Source organism: Strix uralensis, chromosome 16 (assembly GCF_047716275.1).
Source record: "Strix uralensis isolate ZFMK-TIS-50842 chromosome 16, bStrUra1, whole genome shotgun sequence".
Taxonomy (NCBI): Eukaryota; Metazoa; Chordata; class Aves; order Strigiformes; family Strigidae; genus Strix; species Strix uralensis.
Window position 1 is genome coordinate 9292314 of NC_133987.1, and position 24386 is coordinate 9316699.

Here is a 24386-nt window from a genome sequence, read left to right on the forward strand (position 1 = left end):
ACACTCCCCCCCTCCAAAAAATATCCCATCAACCAACCAACCACCAACCAATCAACAAAAAAGTCTTTCAAACCAAACACCATCTCTTTCTCTAAAATCCATGATTAAAACCTGGTACAAACAGGTGAATATAGATATATATATATATATTTTTAGTAGATGTAGTATTGTTTTTTTTTTCTCCTCTCTCTTTCTCATTATACAGCAAACATTGCAAATATAGAAATTTTCTCTGTACAATTAACGACTTCGGTTTACAATGCAATGTGTGGTAAAACCTCTCAGTGAGTGAAAATGTGAACGGGCCTTCAACCGGGTGAAAGTCTAAACTGGAAGACTCCGTTTGCAAAAACAGCCCAAAGGATGGATCTCCTTCTGTTCTCTTTTTGGTTTTTGTTGCTGTTTTTGTTGCTGTTGATTTTGGAAGGGAAGGAAGGAAGGAAGAACACAAACTGTTCACAAAGAATCCACAAAATCACGGAATAGGGACTCATGCAATGCAATATTGGGAAACGCCAGACCTCAGCTCTCTGCCCGCTCTTTCACTTTCTTTTTATATTCAATTTTTTCTTTTTTCTTATTTTTTTTAAAAAAAATCAAAATGAAACAAAACTTTTTTTTTTTTCACTCCACAGTTTGTTCGTTTTGTAAAGTTTGTGTTCAAATTTGGTGCGTGTCTCACTAATGTGAGGACATTTTAATATCTCGCTTTATATATTATATAGAATATTTATAGATTTTTCATAATGTGTTCTCTCTTTTATTTTTATTGATTCTTTTTTTTTTTAATTTTATTTTGTTTCAAAGACAGTCTGAATAAAAATAGCTGCTGCGGATTTCTTTTGGTCCAGTTAGTGTGTTAAGTCACGAGTTGTGTGAGGACTCAGGACTTTTGCTGGGCAGAGACACCCTTCCAGTAGTCTAAGATGTCGTGAAGATCCTCGTCTTTGGCAAACTGGACCTTTTTGCGTAGGGCATGGCCGGCTGCCATATACTCCTCCTCGTCTTTGTGCCGCTTGCGGTTGAGTTTGAAGCGCTCCCAGATGCTGTGCGATGGTTTGCAGGTGTACTCTGGGCTGGAGGTGTAGCTCAGGTTGTGATATTGAGGCGAGAGCTGGGAATAGGCCAGGTCTCTGGGGCGAGGACGGGTCAGAGGCTCCAGGATGGAGGGCTTTCGCCCCGCCATGCTGTCATGCTGCTCCCCTTGGTGTGAGCTGGGGTACGAGTGCCGGTGTTCGCTGTACTGACGGATCTTCTCCGCCTCTGCCCGCAGGATGGCTGCGGCCGGTGTCACAGTGAGGATGGTGTCAGTGGTGGGGGACGTCTTCTCGATATATTTGGCTTCTGATTTGTGGCCCGATCCCTCAGAGCGGTAGGACCTGGGGCTCCGTATGGAGCCACTGGAAGAGGTGCTGGAGCGTTTGGGGGCTGCCTCCATGCTGTGGTGCCGCTGGAGAGGGTGGTTGTAGCTTTCCTTGTAGACGGGGGAGAGGAATCCATGCTTGCTGGGGATCTGCTCTGATAAGAGCACCAGCTGAGGCTCCACTGTGGAGACCGCCCCTGATTTCACCCCTTGGAAGGAGGTGGACTCAGATTTCAAGGCATCAATGCAGTTGTTGATGATCTGGTTCACCTTGTCCACCTCCTTGGCAATGGTGGATATCTCAGCCACAGAGCTCTGGGTGTCCGGCGGCAGGGACAGCTCGCAGTCTCGCCTCTCTGGTTGCTCACCTGTCCTCACCTCTATGTAGTTGCCCTTGGTGGCCTTGGGGGTCTCACTGCTGTCAATCAGCTTGTACTGCTCGACCTCACCAGCAGAAGGCAGGTAGGGGATGCGGGTCACCGTCTCCCCGCCCAGCATCTGTCCCTGGGACAACTGGGTGATGCTGGTGGTCTCCATTTCTGGCCCATATTTCAGCTCGATGATGGTCTTCTTCATGCTGCCGGCAGCCTTTTTGTGCTTCTCCTCCTGCTGGCGCCTCTTCCGGAGACAGTAATACACAACACCCAGGACAATCACCATGCCAAAGAGACAGCCCAAGATTGTCATGATATAATGAGTGGCAGTGGAAGGGGTGGGCACCGGCTCCTTGCGGTTTGGTCTGGTGGGTGTGATGGTGACGCAGGTGTGGTTGTACTTGGAGTATTGGTGGACAGAGACTACACAGTAGGTGTAATCTCTTTGTGCTACTAGGTTGCTCACGGTGATGTTCTCCTCCTTCTTCCTGAGCTTGGTGATCATGGAGGAGAAGCCATTTTCAAACTGGGAGAGGATGTACATCTTGCTGAAGGGGTAGGGGATCTGCACGGTGAGGACAGCTGAGTTGTGGTTGAGGTGCTTCACCTGTATGTTGGGGCGCACCTCCGTTTCACCAATGGGTGTGAAAAGGGAGAACTGTGGGGTCGTGCCATCGCCAGAGGAGCACTCCTCCTCGGAGCAGGGGCTTTCGGAGGGCACCGTGGTCACCTGGTACCTGGGAGGGATAAAACGAGGGATCACAGTGTAGGAGCCACCAGTGCAAAGGGAAGAGAGCATGCTCAGAGCATTGCGGTAGCCAGTTCGGCCTTGGCCTAACAAGTAGTAGCCCATGTAGTCGGGTGGGGAGTCGCACTGCATCCGGTCATACGTGCGTGTCATGTTGGTGAAAGCCTCCAGCCATTGCAGGAAGCCAAGGAGCTCACAGGAGCAGTAGAAGGGGTTACTGTACAGTTCACAGACAGAGAGCTTGTTTAGGCCCCGGAAAGTGTTGCTGTCAAGTCTCTGGATCCTGTTCATGGACAGGTCAATGTTCACTATGTTGGGGCACTCCCAGAAGGCATTGGGGGTGACGGACTCGATGAGGTTGGCCTGGAGATAGAGGTACTCCAGCTTCCCCAGGCCCCGGAGGATGCCTTCGGTGAGGTTCCTCAGTCGGTTGTAACCCAGCTGCAGCACCTGGAGGTTGAACTGTCCTGAAAAGGCACCATCCTCAATGTAGGAGATCTCGTTCTTTGTCAGGTTGAGGTATGTCAGGTTGCCGAAGCGGCTGAGCGAGGCGTACTGCACGCTCTTGATCTTGTTGTCGTTCAGCCGCAAGTCCACGATGGTGCTGTTGATTTGCTGGGGGATGGACTCATAGGGGGGCTGGTTTTGGCTGCAGATGGCCAACCAGACGAAGCCCTTGTCCCCCTCGATGAGCCAGCAGTCTGCCCGCACCCCACCAGTGTGCAGGAGAGAGACGGCTGCCACGCACATGCAGAGGGCTGACGTCGCGGCCCACCGGCGACCTGCCATCTGGAAGGGCGGCACAGAGAAGGGGTTCCTGGTCTGCCGGAAGCGGGCCGGGGGCCGGGAAGATGTGGGCTAGTGCTTCTTTGGCAGCTTCGCTTGCTTCTCCCTTCTCCTCATGGCTTGGAGATGGGGGAGAAGCGTCCGTGGGGAAAGCGGACCTTGGTGCCCACGGTACTCGGCAGCCACCGGCCAGGGGCTACTACCAAGGCCTGGGTGGCTGGTCCCACATCACCAGGTCTCTGACATCTTGGGGAGGGAGTCATGAAGTTAGGTGCCTGTGTGGAGTCCCTCTGGCTTAGAGGCAAGCCTTCCTCTCACTTTTTATAGTACATCTCCTCGTTTTCTTTGTGCTGCCCATCATGACACTCGTCCCCATCTCCATGTGTCTCCAGGGGTCTGGCTGTCCCTGCTTGGTCCCTCGGCTCACCTGCTTGAAACAAAACACAAGCACAAACTAAACACAAAGGAAAGACAGCATTTAGAGGTGTTGTCGATGCATCCAATTACCCTCTTAATGTTAGGCAGTTGCCTTCTAACTCTGGCTACCACCTTTCAAGGAGCCTTTGGTTTATTGGGGTGCTGCCACCAATGGCATTTGGCAACATGGGGTAAGGTGGTCACTGACCATGGAGGTCATCCTCTGAGCCTGTTGTCCAGCATCACATTATAGGTAGTTGAGAGACCAGCACACATCCAGGGCACTGTTCGTCTGACCTATTTAGGTGTCTACCTTAGGAGGAGAGGAGTGATGCCCCAGAAGTGTCTGTTCCTCTCCGCTGAGAGCAGATGAAGACTAGACAACTCACTCTGATGTAGATTTGATGCTGCAGTGTTTTGCTGAGGGGAATCCTAACTGTCTCGCATGCTGGTGTGTGCAGCAGCAGTGCCCACAGAAAGGGATGCCAGTTGAGGACACCGTGTCTCTCTGACTGCACTGCTGTGTGGCATCTAGAATAAAGCCCAGCATCAAGTGACTGTCCTGTTTCTGGGAATCTGAGCAGTAGTTTCAGGGCACTTTTTGACTGCAAAACACACTAGCATGATTGTCCACCACCTGATGTCCTTGTCTGTGGTTGGGGCTTGCTGCCTGTCTCCAAGACCTCTCTCTCCCTCCTGCGTGAAATGATGCAGAGGTGGGGAAGATCCTCAACCACTCAGTGGCATGACAAGAGAATTTGCAGAAGATGGGATAAGACCTTTCCTCCCCAGCCAGAAACAGCTGTTTGAAGGCCAGGAAGAGTCTTCACTAGACACAAACATATGGGGCTGCCAGCAGCCTCACCTCTCACAGAAAAACTCTCATTCCTGGCTCACATTTTCCATTACTTTTTCCTGCATTTTTGACTAAACATACATATCCATGGACACAACTTCCTTTTGTAATTTCTTAGGGAAACAGGAAAGCAAAAGTGGAGAGGAGGGAACTGCATGAGCACCAGCATCTCCTGGGTCATGCTTTTCCACAAGATGTTGAAAATATCATCCATGGACATCTCTGCTGCCAAACATCTCTCTGGGCTGGTAGGACAGATACAGTGAGGTGTTGTGGCAGAAATGGAGTTGCCCACAAATGGAGAGAAAACTTCATGGCCTATCTAGAAAAATCCTTCTTGGGACTTTTGTTGGGAACTGGAGCTCTGCCCTTGTCCCAGGGCAGACTAGAAAGACACCACCAGCACTCCTTCAAACACAGCTGGTAGGAACTGGAGGTTTCTTGGGCATCCGTGAAGGAGACAAGGGCACATCTTACATCTTACATCTAAATTGTCTTTTGTTGCATCTGCAAGATGCTATAAATCCAGAAATTTGTTTCCAAACCATTTCCCAGTGCCCAGGCAGTGAAGGGAATGTGCTTGGTGCTGCATACCTGAAAATCACATGAGGCTGATTGACAAGGGGCATTTAGAGGCAGATGCCATACCCTTGCCCTTGTTCTGAAGAAACCAGGTTCTTTTCTACCCATGATACCAGGCAATGAAGCAGACCATGTTTCACTGCAGAGATCCCTGTTAACCATTCACAGTTTATGCCTCAGTAAACAGGCCAGTAATAATATGCAGTAAAACAGTTTATTTGTTCTTTCTGGATTGTGAACAATGAATCTATTCCCTGGTGGCACAGTTGGGTTTCCATTACATGAATAACAAGATCTGCTCTCGTGTCAGCTCTCTGCACATGAGACTGTCCGGCCACCTTGTCCTCCAGCAGATGCCCCACCAGCTGCTAGGGGCAGCTGTGGGGGAAAACAACAGCCAGACATTCAGAGCCCCCACGGAGGGCAGGGTGTGCAGTACACCCTTCTTGCAGACGGTACTGTCTGCAGTGGTTGTGCAGTTGCACGTGGGTGAGATGTACTGGCCCTAAGATGTTTCTGTGGGGCCCTGCATGGGTACTTGCAGGCCTCTCTTTGCCTCCCCAGTGCCCAGTGCTGTCCTATCCCAGCTACATTTGGCAGAAAACTCAACAAAACCAGGTTTTCAGAAGTTTACAAGAAGTGGGGCTTGGGTGGAAGGAATGCCGAGGGCAAGGCAGCTGAATCTCAGGTCTCCTCCTTCCTGGGGGTAGAAACCTGGACTTTAGCATGCTTTTACATTGCTATTCCAGCTGAAGCCCTTCTATCACCACAGTGACACTGATACTGTGAGTAACCCCATTTTGGGGAACAGTACCTGCTGCACTGGCAGGAGCACATTTGCAAGGATGTGCTGTCCCTGCCCTGGGATGCATTGCCAGGACCTGGCAGCCCATTTTGGCATAGCCAAGCCCTTGGAGCCAGTGAAGAAGGGAAGAGAGACTGTGCTCCTTAAGGCACTGCAGGTAAGTGACCCCCCTTACCACCTCCCCAGCTGACAGGGAGGCACGGGCTGCAGTGCCAGGCTGAAAGACATGTGCTGCTACGTCTCTCCCGGCTCTGGGCAACTCAATTAACCTCTCTGCGCTGCAGTCTCCTCTCCGGTACTGTGAGATAATGATGGCACTTCATGGGGCTGTGGGAGACTGAAGGAAAGTGCCCTGAGCTCCTCTTGTTGGGATGAAAATCCCAGCAGATGTGTTGTGCTTCAGGTGGAGAATTTCTCTCCCTCTAGCTGCAAGCTGAACTATAGATGTGCCCACTCTCCTCTGCCACAGGCACCAGCCTGGTCTTCAGCTCCTCAGACTGCCTCCAGTGGGAGTGCACATTGCCCCTAAGGGTGTGAGAGAAGGGTAGTCCTGACCTGCAGAGCCATAAGCAATGGCTTGCCCCAGTTGTCCCTTTGGGATGGCACAGAGGATGCTTTCCTTGCCTGCTGCCCTGCAGTGCTTGCCCTTGGTGTGAGCATCTCCCTGTCCTCCTTCACGGGTTTGTGCATTACGGGCATCTCCCGCAGGCAGGGGAAGTCCTGCCCAGTTGAGACAGCACAGGCAGCAGGGAGTGATGCATCTTGGCATATTCTCTTTAGCAAGCACTTATTCTGTCTCCTCTAACTCCCATTTTGACCCAGCCATCCTTCTGGGCAAGCTTATGTTTGTGATTGCTCTGCAGAGCCAAACCAGCCTTTTTCTTGCAGAGGAAGGTTTCTTGTCACTCCTCCCTGGGGAGGCTGTGGGCTGCAGCCTGTGTCAGAGGGCATTCGCTAGCGGAGCGGGACCATCCTGTGAGTGAAGAGTGGAGACAGACCTTCCATGGACCTTGCCAGGCTGTTCCCCTATAGCCTTCTCGTCATCCATGTGACTCCCTCATCTAATTGGAGGTGTCGGTGATGAAGAAGAGCAACGGTAAATGACTCAAACATGTTCAATAAGGCTCCTGCTGTGTGTTTTCTCTTCTTTCCTGTACATTGCCTATCAGATGAGTCCTTCCCAACAACAGAAAGGAAAAAAGGCATTTTATCAGCAGCCTGAGTTTAATTTCAGCTCATTAAAGCAAGCAATTTGCTGGTTTATTTGCTTTGCAAAGTGTGAATAAAATGACAGCATTAAGGAGATGTAAGAGAGGAAAGAGGGGCTAATCTCCCTTTTTATTAGATTGCCAGGACATGACTGGGGAGTGGAGATGTGGGTCTTGTTGCTTTGCACAGAAGGCATAATTGTTCATCTTGTTGGTTTCTGAAAGCCTCCTTCCCAGCATCATGCCAAGGCGGGTGTGTGTGGGTGTGTGTCTGTGTGTGTGCGCTGCAACATCAGCCAAACACTGAGCATCTTGCAAGGCAGGGTAGGAGCAGGGGCACTCGCAGTGGTTCCTAACTCTGTAACAGCAGATAACAAACATCCAGGAGGTTTTTCCTTCTTCCCTTTTCTTCCCCCCTTCTTCCCTTCAATCTCTCTTTTCTATTCATTTCTGCTTCTGAAATCGCAGGCTTGATTCTTGCAGCCAAGGAGCCTTTGCTGTCCCTGACCTCCTGCAGCTGGGACATGGATCTGGAGAGCAGAGAAGAGACCCCTCCTGCCTCTTCCCCACAGACTGGATAAAAAGCAGTAACAAAAGCTAGTGTTTTAACCCTCCTGCCTGACTGATTTGTCTTTGCCTAGCTGTCCTGGTTTTATTCTCCTGGTAACCCAATTGCACACCACTTTTCCCAGTCCTCTGACCCTCTGCAGAGCTGCCTGGGAGAACCTGGAAACAAACCACCTACAACTCTAATGTGAAAAACAACCAGGAGATTTGGGGTTCTCCTTCACTGATTGAGAAAGAAGAAAAATAGAGGAATTAAGACAGTGTGCAATAACAATAGCAATGATTTGAAATGATTAATTTCATCTCAATTCAGAGCTATCTTGAATGGTGGCACCATGCTGACAACGACAACAGGCCGTGTCCATGGGGATGCCATGGTACCCACCCAGCACCCGGCAGGAAATATTCCTACACAGAGCTACCTGTGCACTACAGACAGTGCTGTATTTCCCTTTCCTTCTGCTTTCATAAGGCAGTATGGTTTGACCAACTCAGAAGATGTCGGGCTCACGTGGCTTACAGAGGCCAGCAAAGGGACAATGACAACTTCCTCACTCCTTGCTGCTCTTACGTGTTGCCTCTGATCTCCAGTATCCCTGCTGGAGTCCGGATCCGTGTTTCACCCTGCTAATCCTCTGCTCTGACCTTCAATGTCCTCCCCTCATACCTGTCCCTGCTTCTCCAGCCCTGGTCCCCATCAACAACCAGCAGCAAAGGAGGACTACTGTGATTTCGTGATGTGCACGAGGCTGCAGCCTGCACTGGATGAGCAGCAGCAACCTTGTCCTGGCTGAAAACCCACAGCAAGGGAGATGGAAAGGAAAAGGCAAAGCTGAGGCTCCAAAAACCAGTGCAGGCTGGCTGGTAAATTCTTGCTTCCATCTCCTGACTAATGGCATCTCAGTAAATTAAACCAGAGCAGCAGCTGCAAGGAAGCAAACAAAGCAGCCGTGGGGGCTGGGTAGGTAGAGGGAGAGCGAGCTGGGCAGCACATATAAAATATGCTGTCCTGGCACTCAATTCCTAATTTTGTTATTCTACTGAATGAGTTATTTCAAACTGTGGATTAGATTTACTGAGTGAGGGCAAGGAGCCAGATTAACATGCACGCGCGCGTGCGTGCATATACACACAACAGCGCTCCTCTCCTTGGCATTTCTGCATCTCTGTATCTTCATTCACCCTAGCTGCTCCATCTCCAGCTGGCCGTGTTTCAGCTTCTCTTAGACCCTCTTTCACAGCTGCTTGGGCCATTTTATCTATAAATGAAGGAGCCCCACTACAAAGAGAGCCAGAGCAAAACGGGAGCAATACATTACAAATGCTAAATGTTTAGTCACCCAAAGAGGTGGAGAGGGGAAATTCGGCTAACAGGCACCAAATCTTAAAATTAACTTTGGGCCTTCATTATGCATAAAATAATCTCTGCAAGATGGCAGAGAAAACATTTATCAGTGATGAAGTCTCCTCTAAATGGCTTGACGTCCATCATGTATATGTCAGGTGGGGAAAGGAGGCTTCCAGGCAGGTTTTTTTCTGTTCATTCATATTCCTAGTGTTTGCTACATGCCTCCTGACAGGTGATGTTGGTCAGAATCACAACCACACTGAATAATAAAGATGCCCAGGACTGTAAAATTCAAGTTCATTTTATATCTAGAGGTCCTGGTACTAATATTGGCTCCACAGACAGGGTTTAGGCAGCATTTTGTGCATCACAACCTTATTCCCAAATGCCTCGCAATGTTAGATAATAGAGTTCTCCAGTCAATTCTACTCTCTCTCCTGCTATTATTTGTTATTTAAGAAAAATAGGCAAGGGAGAAGAGATATGTTTTCCACGGAGATTTGAAGAGAGATGAAGAAGAAATGAAGCAAAGAGGTAAAGGGGGGCTGAGAGAGAAGTGCCCAGCATCGCATACAGGATAGCTTTTACTGAAACCTCAGGAGGTCACAAACTAGATGACAAGTAGCCAGGTGGGAGGGATGGGGAAGAGATCACTTTTCTGGGGTAGGCTGGAAGAAACAAACAGAAATTACACACTTGGTCTCTATACACTGTTACCACTGTATCAACCCTCATGGGCTCTATATGGTGTCAGGGCCAATGTTTCTCTCTTTGGGTTGTTCATATCAAGGGGAATACAAGTCATTAGAAATCAAGACACTGATGGCTCTTTGGTGTCCACAGAGTCTCTGGCTGCTGGATCATTTTGCAGTCTCTTTGCAGGAGGCATGGGGCACTTTCTGTCTGAGAGCCTGAAATGCATCTGGTTGTCAAGGCCCTGAAGACACTAATGACCCTGATCAGCCTCAGCTGGGACTTCCACCCACACCCTCTGCCCACAGGCTCAAAAGGTTCATATAAGCTCAGCCCTGGGCCTCTAGTCCTCTCCTGAGCTCTGCTGGTGGTGTGATTGTCTCCAGTCCTGCTTGTGGTCCTGCCTCCAGGATAGACCTCAGGTCTGTGTGGTGGTAGGTGGCCGTTCTCCTCGATGGACCCCTCAGACATGCACTGCAACTTGTGTCCAGTGCTGCCACTGGCCCCATCTCCTTTTGCTCCTGACTTGACTCCTTGATGGATCCTGGATATAGGTTATCTCTGGACTTGCCTGGGACTATGGACCCTGTTACCAGCACCTTGCCTGCTGTGTTCATGTGCTGGGAGATGCCACCCTGGGTGGGGAGAGAACCCCCTGTGCTGGGGTCACCCCTGACTCCTGCCTTTGAACAGCCAGCCCTTGCTGCTGCCTGACATAGATTTCCTTAGGAGACAGCTTCCTCAGCAGCTGGTTGTATAAGGAATTCTCCTGTGAAATGGTTTTCTGGTGTAAAATGTATTTTCTGCAAAATTAAACCCCTGGCTGAAAATCTGTGATCTTGGAAGTTGAGATTTAGGTCAATTTAGCTGTAAACTTGTGGATGCTGGAGTGTCTGATGGGAGCCCTGGGTCAAAGCCATTGTGCCTCCACCAGCCAGGCTGAGGCCAGCACTGCAGCCTGGGAATGGCCAAAAGAAACTTGTTTGTGTAAACACTTTAAAGAACCTTTTAGTTCTATGGCAAAATAAATTCTGGGTTAAAATGACAATGTTTTCAAGACAGGTTAGCTCTTAGGATTTCAGGAAATACAGATATTCTGCTTTTCACTCAGCTGCAGTCTGAAGTCATTTACATCCATCTCATGCTGCATAGCTTCCAGGGTCTATCGAGATGACAACCCTATTGCGCACTGCTGTGGGCCACTGAGCAAAATTCTCTGCTGAGTTTAAGTAAATGCATAAATGATCTTCCTGGTGAACATCCTCTTAAGCCCAGCTGGGCTACCTGTGCATTAAACCAGCCTTCTGAAATACCAGCATGGGCAGATATGAAATGTCAGCTCCAGCCTGTGACAGTTGAGCCCTCAAAGAGCCAAGGAGTGCAATTAGAGGGGCAGAGTTAGAGGAAGGTGAAGAGGAAAAAGATTTTAGAGGATGTAGAGAACTAAGAGCTCTGATCAGGTACAACAGTAGTAATAAGAAAAGCGTGTTTCCATGGGAGAAAGCCTCTCAGCATTTACTTGATGGAGTTCTTCCTTAGAAATAATCAGCCAGAATCACAGCTCCATTATAGGATGGTTATGCTGATGTTAGGCTGGAGAAAAGCAGAGGTCTGGTGTGGAAGCAGGACTCCTGTTTTCCCCCTGTAAATAGTGCTGAAGATCAAAGCATGTTTTTCCAGCACCGATACAATGGAGGGAGCCAGCCCCGCGCAGGGAAGCGAAGCTGCTGGTGTTCCTCAGCACTGACAATCTGAACTGTGCCTTGTCTCTGCTTCATTGTCATCCTCGCTCAGATCTTTGCTGCTATTTGGAAGAGGGTTTTACTGCTTTCATTCATTAATTTATTTTTGCAGGAGGCCCGTGTAACCCTTTGCATCCCAGATAGGAAAGCCCACTTTTATACAGACTGAAATCTGGTGGTGGATCCATGAAATGGTTAGCTTTGTTACAAATTACTTTCCGAGGCACAAGTGTTTTGCTCTGATTTTTTTTTTTTGTTTTATGGTCATATTTTCAAAAGCACTCTTCTCTCTGTCCCGCTCTTCCCCTGTGAAGGTGGGGTCATGAGCCAGAAAATGTGGGTCTCTGGCCAGTGCCTACCTCAGCTGCAGTTTCTAGGTGGACTGTACTGCTGAGTGGTGGCAGATGGACAAGAAAATATACAGCACATGTAGGACTTCATGGCAATGGTCTGCTGTGATCTCCAGGTAGGCAAAAAGGAATTCACCTTTTCATCAGCAAGTGTCCTGCACACAGCAATCACCATGGCTGAGCTGTAGGCAAACACTTTTGCTAACCTCTTACTGACTTGTTCACCCTTGAAGTTGGTCCTGCTTCTCTGGTTGGAGAAGACTTCCAGACATCTCTCCCAACCTGAATTATTTTGTGATTTTAATGACTTAACTCTTATTCTCTAGAGCTGAGGAGCCAAGCTTAAGGTTGAACCCTCTGGTTGTCTGCTTTTTGAAGGGGGTTTCTGCCTAGATATAGCAATATCTGGCAAGCCCCAGTGCCCTACAGGCCTAATTTTAGCTCAGTGCTGCAGGCTGGCTTCCTGTCATGGGCCAGAAGAAGGTTAATGATCATCTGGGCAGCTCTCCAAAACCAATCTAATGTTTATTCAGGATAACAGCATTGCAGAGGAAACCAAGCATGACCACCTTCCATGCACAGCTTACCCAGCATGGCCCTGTTCCTGTACATGGCTCTACTGTAGGAGCTCAGGTTTGTTGGCTTTTAGAGGAGGGACCCTCTTCTCCTTCCCTAGGTCAAGATAGGTCCTCTGCAACATTTTCAACCCTGTCTATGTCCTGAGCTCTTAATCCAAACAGATGCTGTGTTTCTACAGAAAAACACTTTAGCAGGCTGTGGGTCTCTTGTTTCAGCAGTGAAAATATGCACTCATCCATCCAGCTAAAATTTTATAGGACACTCCTCCTGGGTCAAACACCCATCCTACAAATATCCATGCCACAAGCACTGTAGTTTGTTGGTCCCCATGAAGGGAGGGTGTTCAGCCCCACTGCACCTTCCAGGTCCCTGCAGTGCTAGGAGGAGCTGAGGGATGTGGGACAGTGATCCCAGCCTGGTGCTGGTGGCTTGGTGGGCCTGGATATTTCAGGTCTTTGCTCCAGCTGGGTCTAGGATGGGGGTAGGAGGATGAAGGGCTGGTGCACATTAGCACATGAGGTTGTGGAGCGATGTGAGATAGCAGGGACTGTACCCTCTGACAGAGGGCAGAGCCCATAAGATGGTTGTGGGTGTTTATTCAGCTCAGCTGCTGTTTAACAGCTTAATTTCAGCCATGAACTTACAGCCTTTTTCTTCCAGCAGTGCAACCTCTGCAGTTATTCTGCCATGCCTTTGACACAACATGAATGGACATGCAATGGACTCATCCCAAGGATACTCCACACTGGTAGGGAAGTGCATATGCTGCTTACTTGGGGCTCCCCTTGGGTCTCTCAGAGCTCTGTGAAGGGTTTGGTTATGAGCCATAAAGTCTGAAGGCCTGAGACATGCTGTGCTGAGAGAATGACTCTCCTCCAGCAACAAGTACTTGCAGACATACATGGCCAGCAGTAGAGTTCTTGCTGCTTCCCTCGAGGGGCAGAAAAAATTGTACTGATAGCAAAAAGTGTTTTCTGAGAGCGCCCTGAGATGCCAGTACTGGCTTCACCATCAACAGTCCCAAAATAGCTGATTCTTGCTGGCTTCCCAGGCATGCTCTGAGAGGCATTGTGAGAACATCTATTTAGTAGGGTCTCTGGAGAGTACTGGGGATGTGCTTCCTTCTACCTAAAATGGTCAGGGAGGTGGCCAGGCAGTCAGATGGCCATATTTGTGTGGAGCTGATATTAATGTCTCATCTGATTGTGTTTACAGCATGGTTAATGTGGCTCCTAGATACCTGAGCCAGTACCTTTACTATGTTAAATCTAAACAGAAAAAAGATATGGCTGTACTACAGGCTTGGCTGGTTAAACTGGGTGGCAGTCAGTGTTTCTGTCAAGGCTAGCTGATTTCTCACTGAAGTATGCGCATGCACATGTGGGAATAAGCAATGCCCATCTTTGCCCATAGAGGATGCTCAGACACTGGTATGAGGGACCATTGGGTCTCTGTGGTGCCAGCAAGTCTAAAACCCAACCAAATGGCCTTCTACCCAAAAATGTGTGGGTAGAGGCAGAGAAGCTTGACAAAATGGGTCAGGCACATGCCAGGCTTCATCCAAGAGAAATTGGTTTTGTCTTGACACATGGTTAATGCCAAACTGCTGGTGGAAAAGCAGCAGTATTAGCTCTTGGTGTGTTAGTGTGCACTTGCAGCACACGAAAACCCTTTCTCATCATATCTGCGGCTCAGCATGTCTGTGGCCACTCTCTGGGCTGCTGTATTTCCCTGCTTGTCCAGAGACCTGCAAAAGATATGGAGAGTGGAAAGAAAAACTTTGGAGTCCAAGACAATAGAAGCAGGGAACTATGCCAGGATTTGGATTTGCCTGTCCTTTTCATAAACATTTCCTGTAGAGGTTACCCAGCTTGAAAAAGCAAGTGAACCCAGAACACCCACCCTCTCTGGAGGAATGGAGTTTATCGTTAATAATCTACTGCTAAAAGGGTAACATCTGTTTTGGACAAACTGTAATGAGATTTAAACCCCAGGTGGAGGGAGGACTTCACAGTAATAAATGACTTTCTGTATGTCTAAATAGTTTTAATTTTTTTCTGGCAGAAATAGCTGCTTTTCACCTCAGGCTTCTTTTTGCCAGCTCTTTTTGTTTAATGATTGCTATTAATTTCCAGGGTGGCAGATGGATTCTAGCCTGGTGTAGTCTGAAATGAGGAAAAACAGACCATGAAGGTGTGAGCTTGCCATGAACGTGTGCACAGGTCACACATGCGCTGGTGAGATGCCATGTGTGAGTGTTTGTTTTCCAGGGGAACTATTGCTTCTCAGTAGCTGCTCCCTACCCCTGGGATGTTTCACCATCTCTCCCTCAGGAAGGAGAAATAACTTTCCTGGTCACTGCTAGTAGCTCTGCCTGTTTAGACCTTGATTCAACAAAGCTGCTAATTTCAGCAAGGCTTTGGGAGGAATTCAAACCACCACTTAAGTGCTTTGCTAAATCCAAGCTGAAGTGAACTGGAGAGCAGCATGTGGTCTCCAGAACATGGGAAGGAGCTCCCTGCCCTGTCTGGGTGATGCCTGTAGCTGAGTGCTGCCAAGCAATAAGGATTCCTCCTTGGGCATGAAACACAGTTTTCAGTGCTTTTCCTGTGGTATTGTGATTCTATTTTATATATGTAGTGTGGGATGCTCCAAACAGGCAATCCTTCTCCGTCCTCTGACTGTGGAGACAAGAAGCTGCTCTTGAACCCAGCTCACCCTGACACAAGCTCCTGGTGCCTAGAAGAGGACTTTATCCTCAATGCCACCACCTCCTTCTCAAGGAGAAGCCCACTGCACAGCTAATCCCAATTAGTGCTACAGCATGCCAGGGTGCCCTCCTTTCTCTTTCCCCTGCTGTGGAGCATCTCTGGACATGGCTCAGGATGCAGGTGTGCAGGATACGTGGGTGGCTAGGTGAGAAGCTGGGTCCAGGAAATGAGTCTGCTGGTGGACCACCACATGGCAGTGCCCTGCAGTCAGGTAGCTGCCCCAAGACAAGGGTGTGGTGGAGAACGGGGGAAGGAGGGAGGGGTTTTGTTGTCTGGAACTGGGTGAGCCCTGGGGATGGAGGGAAGAGGGTAGAGATAGAAAGTGCAGCATCTCAGGTGATGCAGATAATCTCCTTTAATCTCCTGCTCAAAATAACCCAAAGTCAAGTAAAGGAGGGATTATATGGCCTAAGCCACTGTTATTGCCAGGGTGTAACAGACTTAGGTTGCATCTGAAGGGCTGCTGAGGAGGAAGAGGAGCTGCAGAAAATATTGACCTGTCGTAAATGCCTCCCCAGCAAGGGTGTCTGGGTGGGCTGGGGACCCTCCTGGGGGTAGCCCAAGGAGAGTGGGGGTTGCAGAGTGGGCAGTTACCAGCAGATTCAGAAGCCTGCACAGGGACCTGGTCCTGAGGACTGTCTTAGATACCCACTTGTCACCTTGATGTTACTGATGGGTTTATTCTTAGTCCAAAGCACTTTATAGCCATTAATTATCCTAATGGGGAAGCAGTGACCATCAAACTCATTTTACAGATGAGAAACAGAGACTGTGAGGAGGTAAATGAGACATCAGGTGCTGGGGCAGGTGGTCAGTCCCTGCCCTCCCAGCTCCCTCCAATTTTAATGGGCTTTTTCTTACATCCTCTCAGATTACATCCTCTCACATGCATGTTCACAGCAGCTGTGAGGCACTGGTAGGCTGAAGGCATCTTGTACCCTTTGCCAAAAAGCCACACCAAGGCTCAGCTGCTGTGCTGCTGCCAGAGAAAACTGAATTGCAGAGCCCTATTCATCAGCTCCTGGCGATGCCTACAAGATAGTGGCAGCACAGAGACGCTGTGAAGTGGGATTGCAACGGGGAGGGAGCAGAGCATGTTCATTTTAATGAGCTTGTCCCTGCCTAAAGGAGAGAGAAAGCGAGAGGCCAACCTGGTTTAATAAACTCTAGCATGTGGATTTAATCAGATGGATCATTGTTCCCCTGCACAGGGATGAATATATTAAAAAAATGATTCAAACTTTTTCCCTTTGTTTTTCATTTGTATTATGTGCTGTGGTGTGATAAAACATCCTGGGGCCAACTTGCAAGGCAATAAAAAAGATGGAGAAGGAGAGGTAGACATTGATCCATGGGAGTGAGCACAAGCACTGTAGGGAAGGAGGCTGCTAGTGTGCAGAGCTTGAAGTGAGGGACTGCAGCATCCTCAGCCCCACTCCAAAACCCCAGGGAAAATGTGGCAATGGGGTCTGACCTGCTGTCAGCTCCTTCTCAGGCCTCTAGCACCAAGCCTTGATGATATGGATGGGATCTGAGATGACTAATAGGAGTTTAAGTCCAGTGCTAAAAGCTGTCCCTGGTCAAGCATGAGACCTCCATCTTGATAGAGAAATGTCTGTGCACAAGTGTATCCCCAGGGTGGATAAAGGGACTTGCTCAGTCTCCCACTTTCTGCAGGGACACCAACTAGGGTGACATGCTGGTGGTGTTTTGGGGTTAGATGGCACTTGCCTTCAAGGGAATGGTGCAACAGAACAAAGTTTCCTCTGGACTTTCCCCTCCTCCTTACCAGGAGTCACTTCATCACTGCCTCTCCATTGCACCATGTGCCAGGCAGCTAAGAGTGGGGTCCTGGGTGCTGCTTATTAATTTAGAGAAACGAAATGGGTCCAATTGCAAAGCTGCAAACTGTTGCGTGCATGGCAGCTAGGTGAGGGCTGTATTACAGGAGGGAGCAGGGCTCTGCCACTGCTTGCTGGTGGAATGCCACATCACTCTGCCTCTGCCTGTCCCTGGGGACAGCAGGCATTGCAACGAGGCACGGGAAGATCTCGATCCAGCACAGCAAAGAGCAAAATGGGTCTGCAGGCAACATGGGTAGGATTGTATTGGTGTGTGCCTCAGTAGTGCATGGCTCTGGGCTTGCTACGAGGGTGTGAATAAAGCCAGCTTAGGCAAAACAGTCTTTTGTACTAAATCCTAGACAGACCACCTTGTGCTGTGGTCAAGGACAGACCTTAGGGGCCTCCAAGATGCCTCCATGGAATTCACCTCTTCTGCCCAGCCCAAGCTCAATGTCCTTGGCTCAGGCACATAACCTCCAGCCCTTGCTTTGTTCACTCTTTTCTGGCCCATCAGGCTGTGTGCCACTCTGAGACATGAGGCATTGGCTCTCCAAGGCTGGATTTTAGCTACTCTCCTTAATATTAAAGCCAGAGTCATCCAGCTGCATTGGTGTATGGTGATATAGTCCTCAGGAGGAGACACAGCCTCCCTGGCAGGTTAGATGGACATTTGGCTAAAGGCAGCCTGGAAGTATTTTTGGCAGGGGGCTACAGGTCCCCCTGCTATGGAGCAAGAGTGTGCCTGACAGGTTTGCAGCCCAGCCCTAGAACAGAGGCCGAGTTTGTGGTAAGAACCCAGAAATTGCTCTCAGCTTGGTCCCCACCTTCCTTTAGGATGGCTCACCTCTCCCAGTGACTGCGGGGTGATGGTAGTGTTTGGAGGAGTGAGAAATGGTATCTCCTTCCTTTGGAAAGATTGCTCTAAAATGTGTCATTGACTCATTCACTGAGAAGTCTCTTATGGCCACTTGGTGTTAAATATCGCAAACTTTGGCTTCTAACACACCCCGATGCTACTGCTTCATTACTTTATCAATTACTGTTCATAAACACTAATAAATAATCCTATTTTCATTCCTACCATTGTTTAAGTGGTCATTAATTGTGGTTTATGTGCTGTCTTTGTGTATTTGTGTACGATAGCGTCTTCATGATTCCTTGATTAACTGTGATTGATTGTGTATTTTAAAATCAATTAAAAGTTTCAACACTAAAAGGTAGAGTCTTTAGCAGTAATGCTCCAAGACATTGCCATTTATAATGGAGCTATTATAGTGCTGGGATCCATTAGTGTGGCACGCTGTAATCTTTATTTTCCAGATCTATGCAAATACATACGTATATGTGTGCATATGTCTGCGTTTCTTTTGTGTGAGTTATATGGCTGGAAGAGGGTGTATGGTATGGGAGAGTCAGCTTCTCACAGGGTTGTTGGACCACATAGGGTGGGCTGGTTTTTGTGGATGGCCAGGTGTCACCCACTCTCTTCCTTAAGACACTAATGCAACGGCTGGGTCGCAGGACCCTGTAATTTCCTTGCTGGCATGATAGTGCTATGTATTAGTTTTCTATTTGTAAAGAGGAGCTGGCTGCTAATACCCTCAGCTGAATGGGGCCACAAAGAGGGACGTGTGCTCTTCTGCACTGCTTTTCAGTGAATGCATCTGTGCCTTCCTTGGTGGGGTGGAGATGGGGGATATATGGGAGGACAGGGGTGATACGTTTGTGGCAGTGCTGATATGATGGAGGAGAAGGAGGGACAGCCACCGCCTGGGCACCAGGGCATGTGCCAGAGCACAAATCTCTCTGCCCTATAACATCATGCTTGTATTAAATCAGTCCTCAGGTCCTCATATTGCTATTGTGCTGGGAGAACGTGTGTGTCCAGCACCAGAGAAGGAGGAAATGGGGTTAACACTGCTCTCTTCATGCTTCCTGCTTTTCCCTGTAAATGTGAATGCTTCGTGCCTATGCCTCTGTGCATACCAGAGCAAATCTGTCTGAGCAGCTTCTCCTGGCCTGTGCAGTGAATTAGGGGTGAGGACACCATGTAAAAGATTTTGTGCAGGTGCTCTGAGGGGGAGCAAAATCCCCAAGGAGCCAGGGGGAAATCGGGCTCTTGTAATTGATCCCCTACTTGTCCCCCCATCCTCCTGGATGTCTGCCTGCTGCAATGAGCAGGGCCCTCCCAGCCATCTGCCAGCTCAGGCAGAGGATTCCTGCACACTAATCTGCCCAGAGACATTTGTCACCCACCCCTCGCCCAGCTGCACGCTGCAAAAAATGCCTCACTGCCCCCAGTACAGCTGCTGGGACCACCCGTTAGGGGAAATCAACAGTCTTGTTAAATGGTGGGGGGACCATTTTTTGTAAGCCCTGGAATGGGATCACACTGTCGTATTAACTTGTCTGCTCGCATTGATGTTAATGAAATAAAGAAATATAATGGTTCCAGACTTTTAAACTTCTTATAGCTCAATTTGCATAATGGCCACCACTACCCTGAACAGGAACTGATCTGTCGAAAAATATTGTTCCAGTCCTCTATCACTCAGCTCAATGGAAGGTGCAGATTGGCCCACAGGGGCTGTATTTTGCTGATGGAGTGGAGTTTGCCTAGTGCTGAACATAAAAAGCTAAAATTAGGACGCAATCCAATATTGTAAAAAAGAAATTGGTTAAAAGTTATAGATCAATAACTGTTAACGTGACTCTATTTTTCAGACAGATCATGTTTACTGCTGCTGGTGACGTGGAGGCAGGCTGCTTTCCGCTGGCTGAAGCAACTCCGTGGTTCCCCCTCAGAGGAGCCTGTCGAGACTCAGCTGTCCTGAACAACCCTGTGAGCTTACTGTGCCGCATGGAGTTTCTTGTGGAAGTTTGTTCCCTCCTCCCCTGGACTATGAAAGGTTGGTCGGGGCTGCACCCAGCACCCAGGACTGGGCATTAGTCCCACCTCTGCCCTCCTGCATGACCCTCAGCATCAGGCTGTGAGCCTAGGAGTGATGCCAGTACTCTGGGAGCATCCCTGTGAGATGGATCATGTCGCACTCCTCAGTGCCCCAGATCTCCGCTCCTTGATGCCCTAGAGCAACCCTACTTGATGCCTTAGATTGTTACTCCTGGATTACCTAGACCTCTGCTCCTCCATGTCCTAGATTGCTGCTCCTTGATTATCTAGATCTCTGTTCCTTGATGCCCTAGATCTCTGCTTCTTGATTACCTAGACCTCTGCTCCTCCATGACCTAGACTGCTGCTCCTTAATTATCTAGATCTCTGTTCTTTGATGTCCTAGATCTCTGCTCCTTGATTACCTACATCTTTGCTCCTCCATGCCCTAGATCTCTTCTCCTTGATTATCCAGATCTCTGCTTTTGATGCCCTAGATTTCTGCTCATCAGTGCCCTAGATCGCCTGCTGCAACAACCATGCCTCTCCCAGCAGATGACTCCTGCAGTGCTTTCAGCTCTTCAGGAGCAACTGGATGCTTTCACCCCTGTGGGGAGCAGGGCCTTGGTCTTGGCATGTGTCTGTCCCATCCGTAAAGTGAGGTAAGCACTCCCCTCCACCATGAGTGTGTAAACCATGGTGCCCACACAGCAGGGACTACCTCTCTCCATCAGTTTGTCTTTAGGGTGTGCAGACCCAAATGCTCAGTTACAAAGACAGGGACAGGGGAGCGTGTGGGAGTGGAGAGCCAGCTGAGCATCACAAGCCAGCACGACAATGGCCTTTCTGCCCCCAGTGACCTTGGGCTTGCCTCAGATAGCTCATTAGAGCCTTCCTTTGATCACTTGCCTCTCCCCCTCTTGGTGCTTGGAAATGCTGGAGAGCTTTCCTGACCAGTATCATCAAAAAGGACATTTTTATTTCCAAAATATACAATGTAATTAGAACTGTGAAGGGAGAAAGCAGCCAGTCCATAAAAACACCTGCTCTGCGACAGTCTCTGTCCTGACTCTGCGGGAATTGGGCACAAAAGGCTCCTGGTTTTCAGTGGGAACAGGGCAGTTTCCCAAATATTGGAAATACCCCTCAGGTCCTAGACAAAAAGGGGTTCTGCCACTGCATGAGAAGGGTTTGGTATGGAAATACCCTCACCTGCTGTCAAACGCGTTTTACTGAATTGGGACTCATTGCACGCAAGGACAGAATAGCTGCAACCAGCAACACAGAGACCCTCATCTAAACCATCATCATGCAAATGCACCTTCTGATTGAACGGTCGAATATCCCACTGTCACCTACAGTCTTGCTAATGCACTTGCTGAACTGGGACCACCTCCAGCTTTCTAGGGCCTCTCCCTGGAGGCAGCTAGGCAGGTCCATCCATGGCACGGGAGGAACATGTTTGCATCCAGCTGCCAGCTGTGGGCAGGGGCTGCCTAACAAACCAAGGTCCAGTTATTCCTATCTCTGCAGCTGCCCCATGAAACAGCTGACATCTTAAAAATTGATGGGGTTCATTTCCTGCTTCCGTGCACTTACTTGAAGCACCAGCTCTGCCATTACCAGCAATGTCCACATTAATTACTATCATAACCCGAGTACCTTTGCGTGCGCTCCCTTGCCTGGAGAGTCTGTCCCAGCAGTGACCCGCATTTCTCTCCCCTCGAGACCTTTCCCATGACTGGGATTTCCAGTGCTGCTTCCTGCAGGAGAATAAAGCTGATGCTGGGATAGCCACAGGGGAGGAGGACAGGCAATCAGATAGGTCTGCTGACAGGTTGTCTCTGGCCCAGGTTCAGAGGCTCACCTGGAGCATGGGGGTTTCCTTCCCCTCCTTCTCCCGTTGTCTTACTGAGCAACAGCATTGGTCCTATCCCATCTCTGGGGCTTGGTCTTTTCCACATTGTGTAAATGATTTAAATGGTCATTGGGAGCAAGAGACTGACTCCATGGCTGGGTGGTGGAAGTGCTTCCCCTGGGACTGTCTGGAGTCCTCACATTGAGTCCCTTTAGGTCTGAGTCCCGGGGACCGGCCTTCAGCCTTCCACTAGTGAGTCCTGAACAGAAACCTCCAGTTTCTAAGAGAAAAAATCAAGTCATGGAAAAATTCCCAGCTCACCCTAAACATAACTACTGGAGGATGTGGACAGGCCATTCTGGTCTGCTTTCCAGAGCCATGTGGACTGCAGAAAATTATAAATCTTATCTTTTTTGCATAAAATGCTGATTATCCAGTGTTAAACATACGCATGTCTTAGACATGCATGAAAGAGATAAAACACAAGAATTATGAGGCAATGGGAGCCAGCAACTTAAAGGATCATCGATAAAGCTTTTTCAGCATGGACTAAATAGTATCCAACCCAGGTATCACACAGCCTAGACAAAAGCCTGATCAAAAGTGTACTCTGAATACATGAACACACCAGAATCAGAACCTGGAGGAGACCAACAAGTACCTTCATTCAGGATACTTCATTCCTGCCTTTTGCTATTGACCTCAAAACCTCACAGGAAACACCAAACCTACAAACAATCAGAAGCAGTTCCCCAGAAAAAGGTCTATGAATTATAGTGGGTAATAAGCTGAACACAAGGTATCGGTGTTGCATCAAGAGGCAGACAGTGCCCTGGGATATACAAGCTGCAGCATGGCCTACAAGACTCACAAAATCATCTTTCTTGTCCATTCAGGGGTGGTGAGGTCTATGCTGGAGTACATTCTGGTATTGGCAGCTTGTATCAAAAAGGAGGTGGCACTGCTGCAGGCAGCACGGAGGAAACAAGATGATCAGAGGTCTACAAGATATGACCTACAAAGAAAGATTGAAAGAACTGGGTTATTTAGCCTAAAAGAGATGATGGAAGAAGAGATGTGATAACAGTCTTCAAGTGCTTAAAAGGCTGCTAGCAAGGGGAAGAGAATAATCTGTTCTTTATGTCCATGGTGGACAGGACAAGAAATAATCGCCTTAAATTACAGCAAGAGAAATCAGGTTAGACATCAGGACAAAAACGGCTCGTGGAGCATGGCAGTGGGTTACCTGAGAGGGGCTCTCTCACTACAAACACACAAATGCTCTTTGGGGACGGGTTGGCAAACATCCATGGGAAGAGGAGATGTGCTGGGGCAGGACTGAACCCTCTCCATGTCCCTGTGGTGCCTTCAACATGATATCTGGTGGTCCTGGATTGTCCAACGCGAGATAGTCCTGCAGCAGTCGCTATAGCTGGCTAGACAGATCACAGACACTTCAGCTTGTGAGAATTTCCAAAATAGCAAAACTTGATTTTGTGGCAGATTGGGGGCACAAGTCAACATTTTGGGTTATTTTTCTTGCAGTAAAGAAATACTCCAGAATAGATTTTTTCCCCCGATCTCTTTCAGCCACTCTATTGCAACACAAACAAAGCAGAGCATCCCAGCCACGCTGCACGGGCAAGCTGTAATGACACTGTCCGAATGAAACCTGTTTGATAATGTCCTTGCTGAAAACATCAATGAAATCAATTTGTCCCCTCCAAACAATTAGGTGGAGTTGAATCACCAGTTTCTGAGTGAATAGACTTGCCTTGAGATGTTTTTCAACCAGTTTGGATGATTGTTGCTACCAGAGAGGCAAAAAGAAAACAAAAAAAAGGGCTCCTTCCAACCCAGGTGTGCTCACACTGGGCAGTAGCCGGTGTGCCAGTGGTCAGTGCAGGGGATCCACCAAGGTGTCTAAGAGCAGCTCGATCCACTGCCTCTCGGCAGTGCCTCTGCCGTGCTGCTGAGCGTGCAGCTTTGGGCTAAAGATTAAGAGATTCTGCGTTCTCAGGAGAAATTATTATTACCCATGAATTCCAAGAGCAATTCTTTATTTTAAAACCTGCCTCCTAATTCATTTTATATTTACCCATAAAATCTTGGCCAGGGTTTCTGAGAATTGCGGTCTTTTGGAAAGGCCAAGTTTTAAATGAAGCTGACTCAGCAGAAGCTATCTTGATTGAAGCGGTGCCTATTTGAGTTTAAACCACTATTGCACAGGGTTGAAAACAAAGCAGCAGAAACTGGACTCTCCCCCACCTTTGTTTTCTCCACAGGTTCTTGGCTACGTGCAGCAAACCTTCCTGCTGACCTGGAGGGCTGGGGCTGGTGAAATGGAGGAGTGCAGAAGGGAGCTGGCAGACTCCCTGTTGTGTATCCCACATTCTGTTGACTTAAAGTTTAGTACAGCTGAGATGGGAATCAAAACAAAAAGAAGAAAAAGGAAGAAATAATGAAACAAGATGAAAACCCTGTAAGCGATTAATTTTCAGCCTCACTGCCCAGCATCAGTCTCAAGGAGCGGGCTGGGGATGTAAAATAATACTTAGCTTATTAAAATATCACTCTCATTCCCCCCAGGATGCTCTGGGACAGG

General features: G+C 48.7%; 1 protein-coding gene across 6 annotated transcripts in view; it reads right to left on the reverse strand.

The window, feature by feature from the left end:
* Nucleotides 1-63: 63 nt before the first annotated feature.
* ELFN1 (extracellular leucine rich repeat and fibronectin type III domain containing 1) overlaps nucleotides 64-24386 on the reverse strand; it is a 109545-nt gene continuing 85222 nt past the window's right edge. For 4 of the 6 annotated variants that reach the window (XM_074886231.1, XM_074886227.1, XM_074886230.1 and 1 more), the window contains one exon: nucleotides 64-3701. In XM_074886231.1, the coding sequence (XP_074742332.1) occupies nucleotides 884-3274 (2391 nt within the window). In that variant the 5' untranslated portion in view covers nucleotides 3275-3701 and the 3' untranslated portion in view covers nucleotides 64-883. Of the gene's footprint in view, nucleotides 3702-22652; nucleotides 22799-24386 lie in introns of those variants that run through there. The other 2 variants (XM_074886232.1, XM_074886228.1) reach the window with 2 other exon arrangements.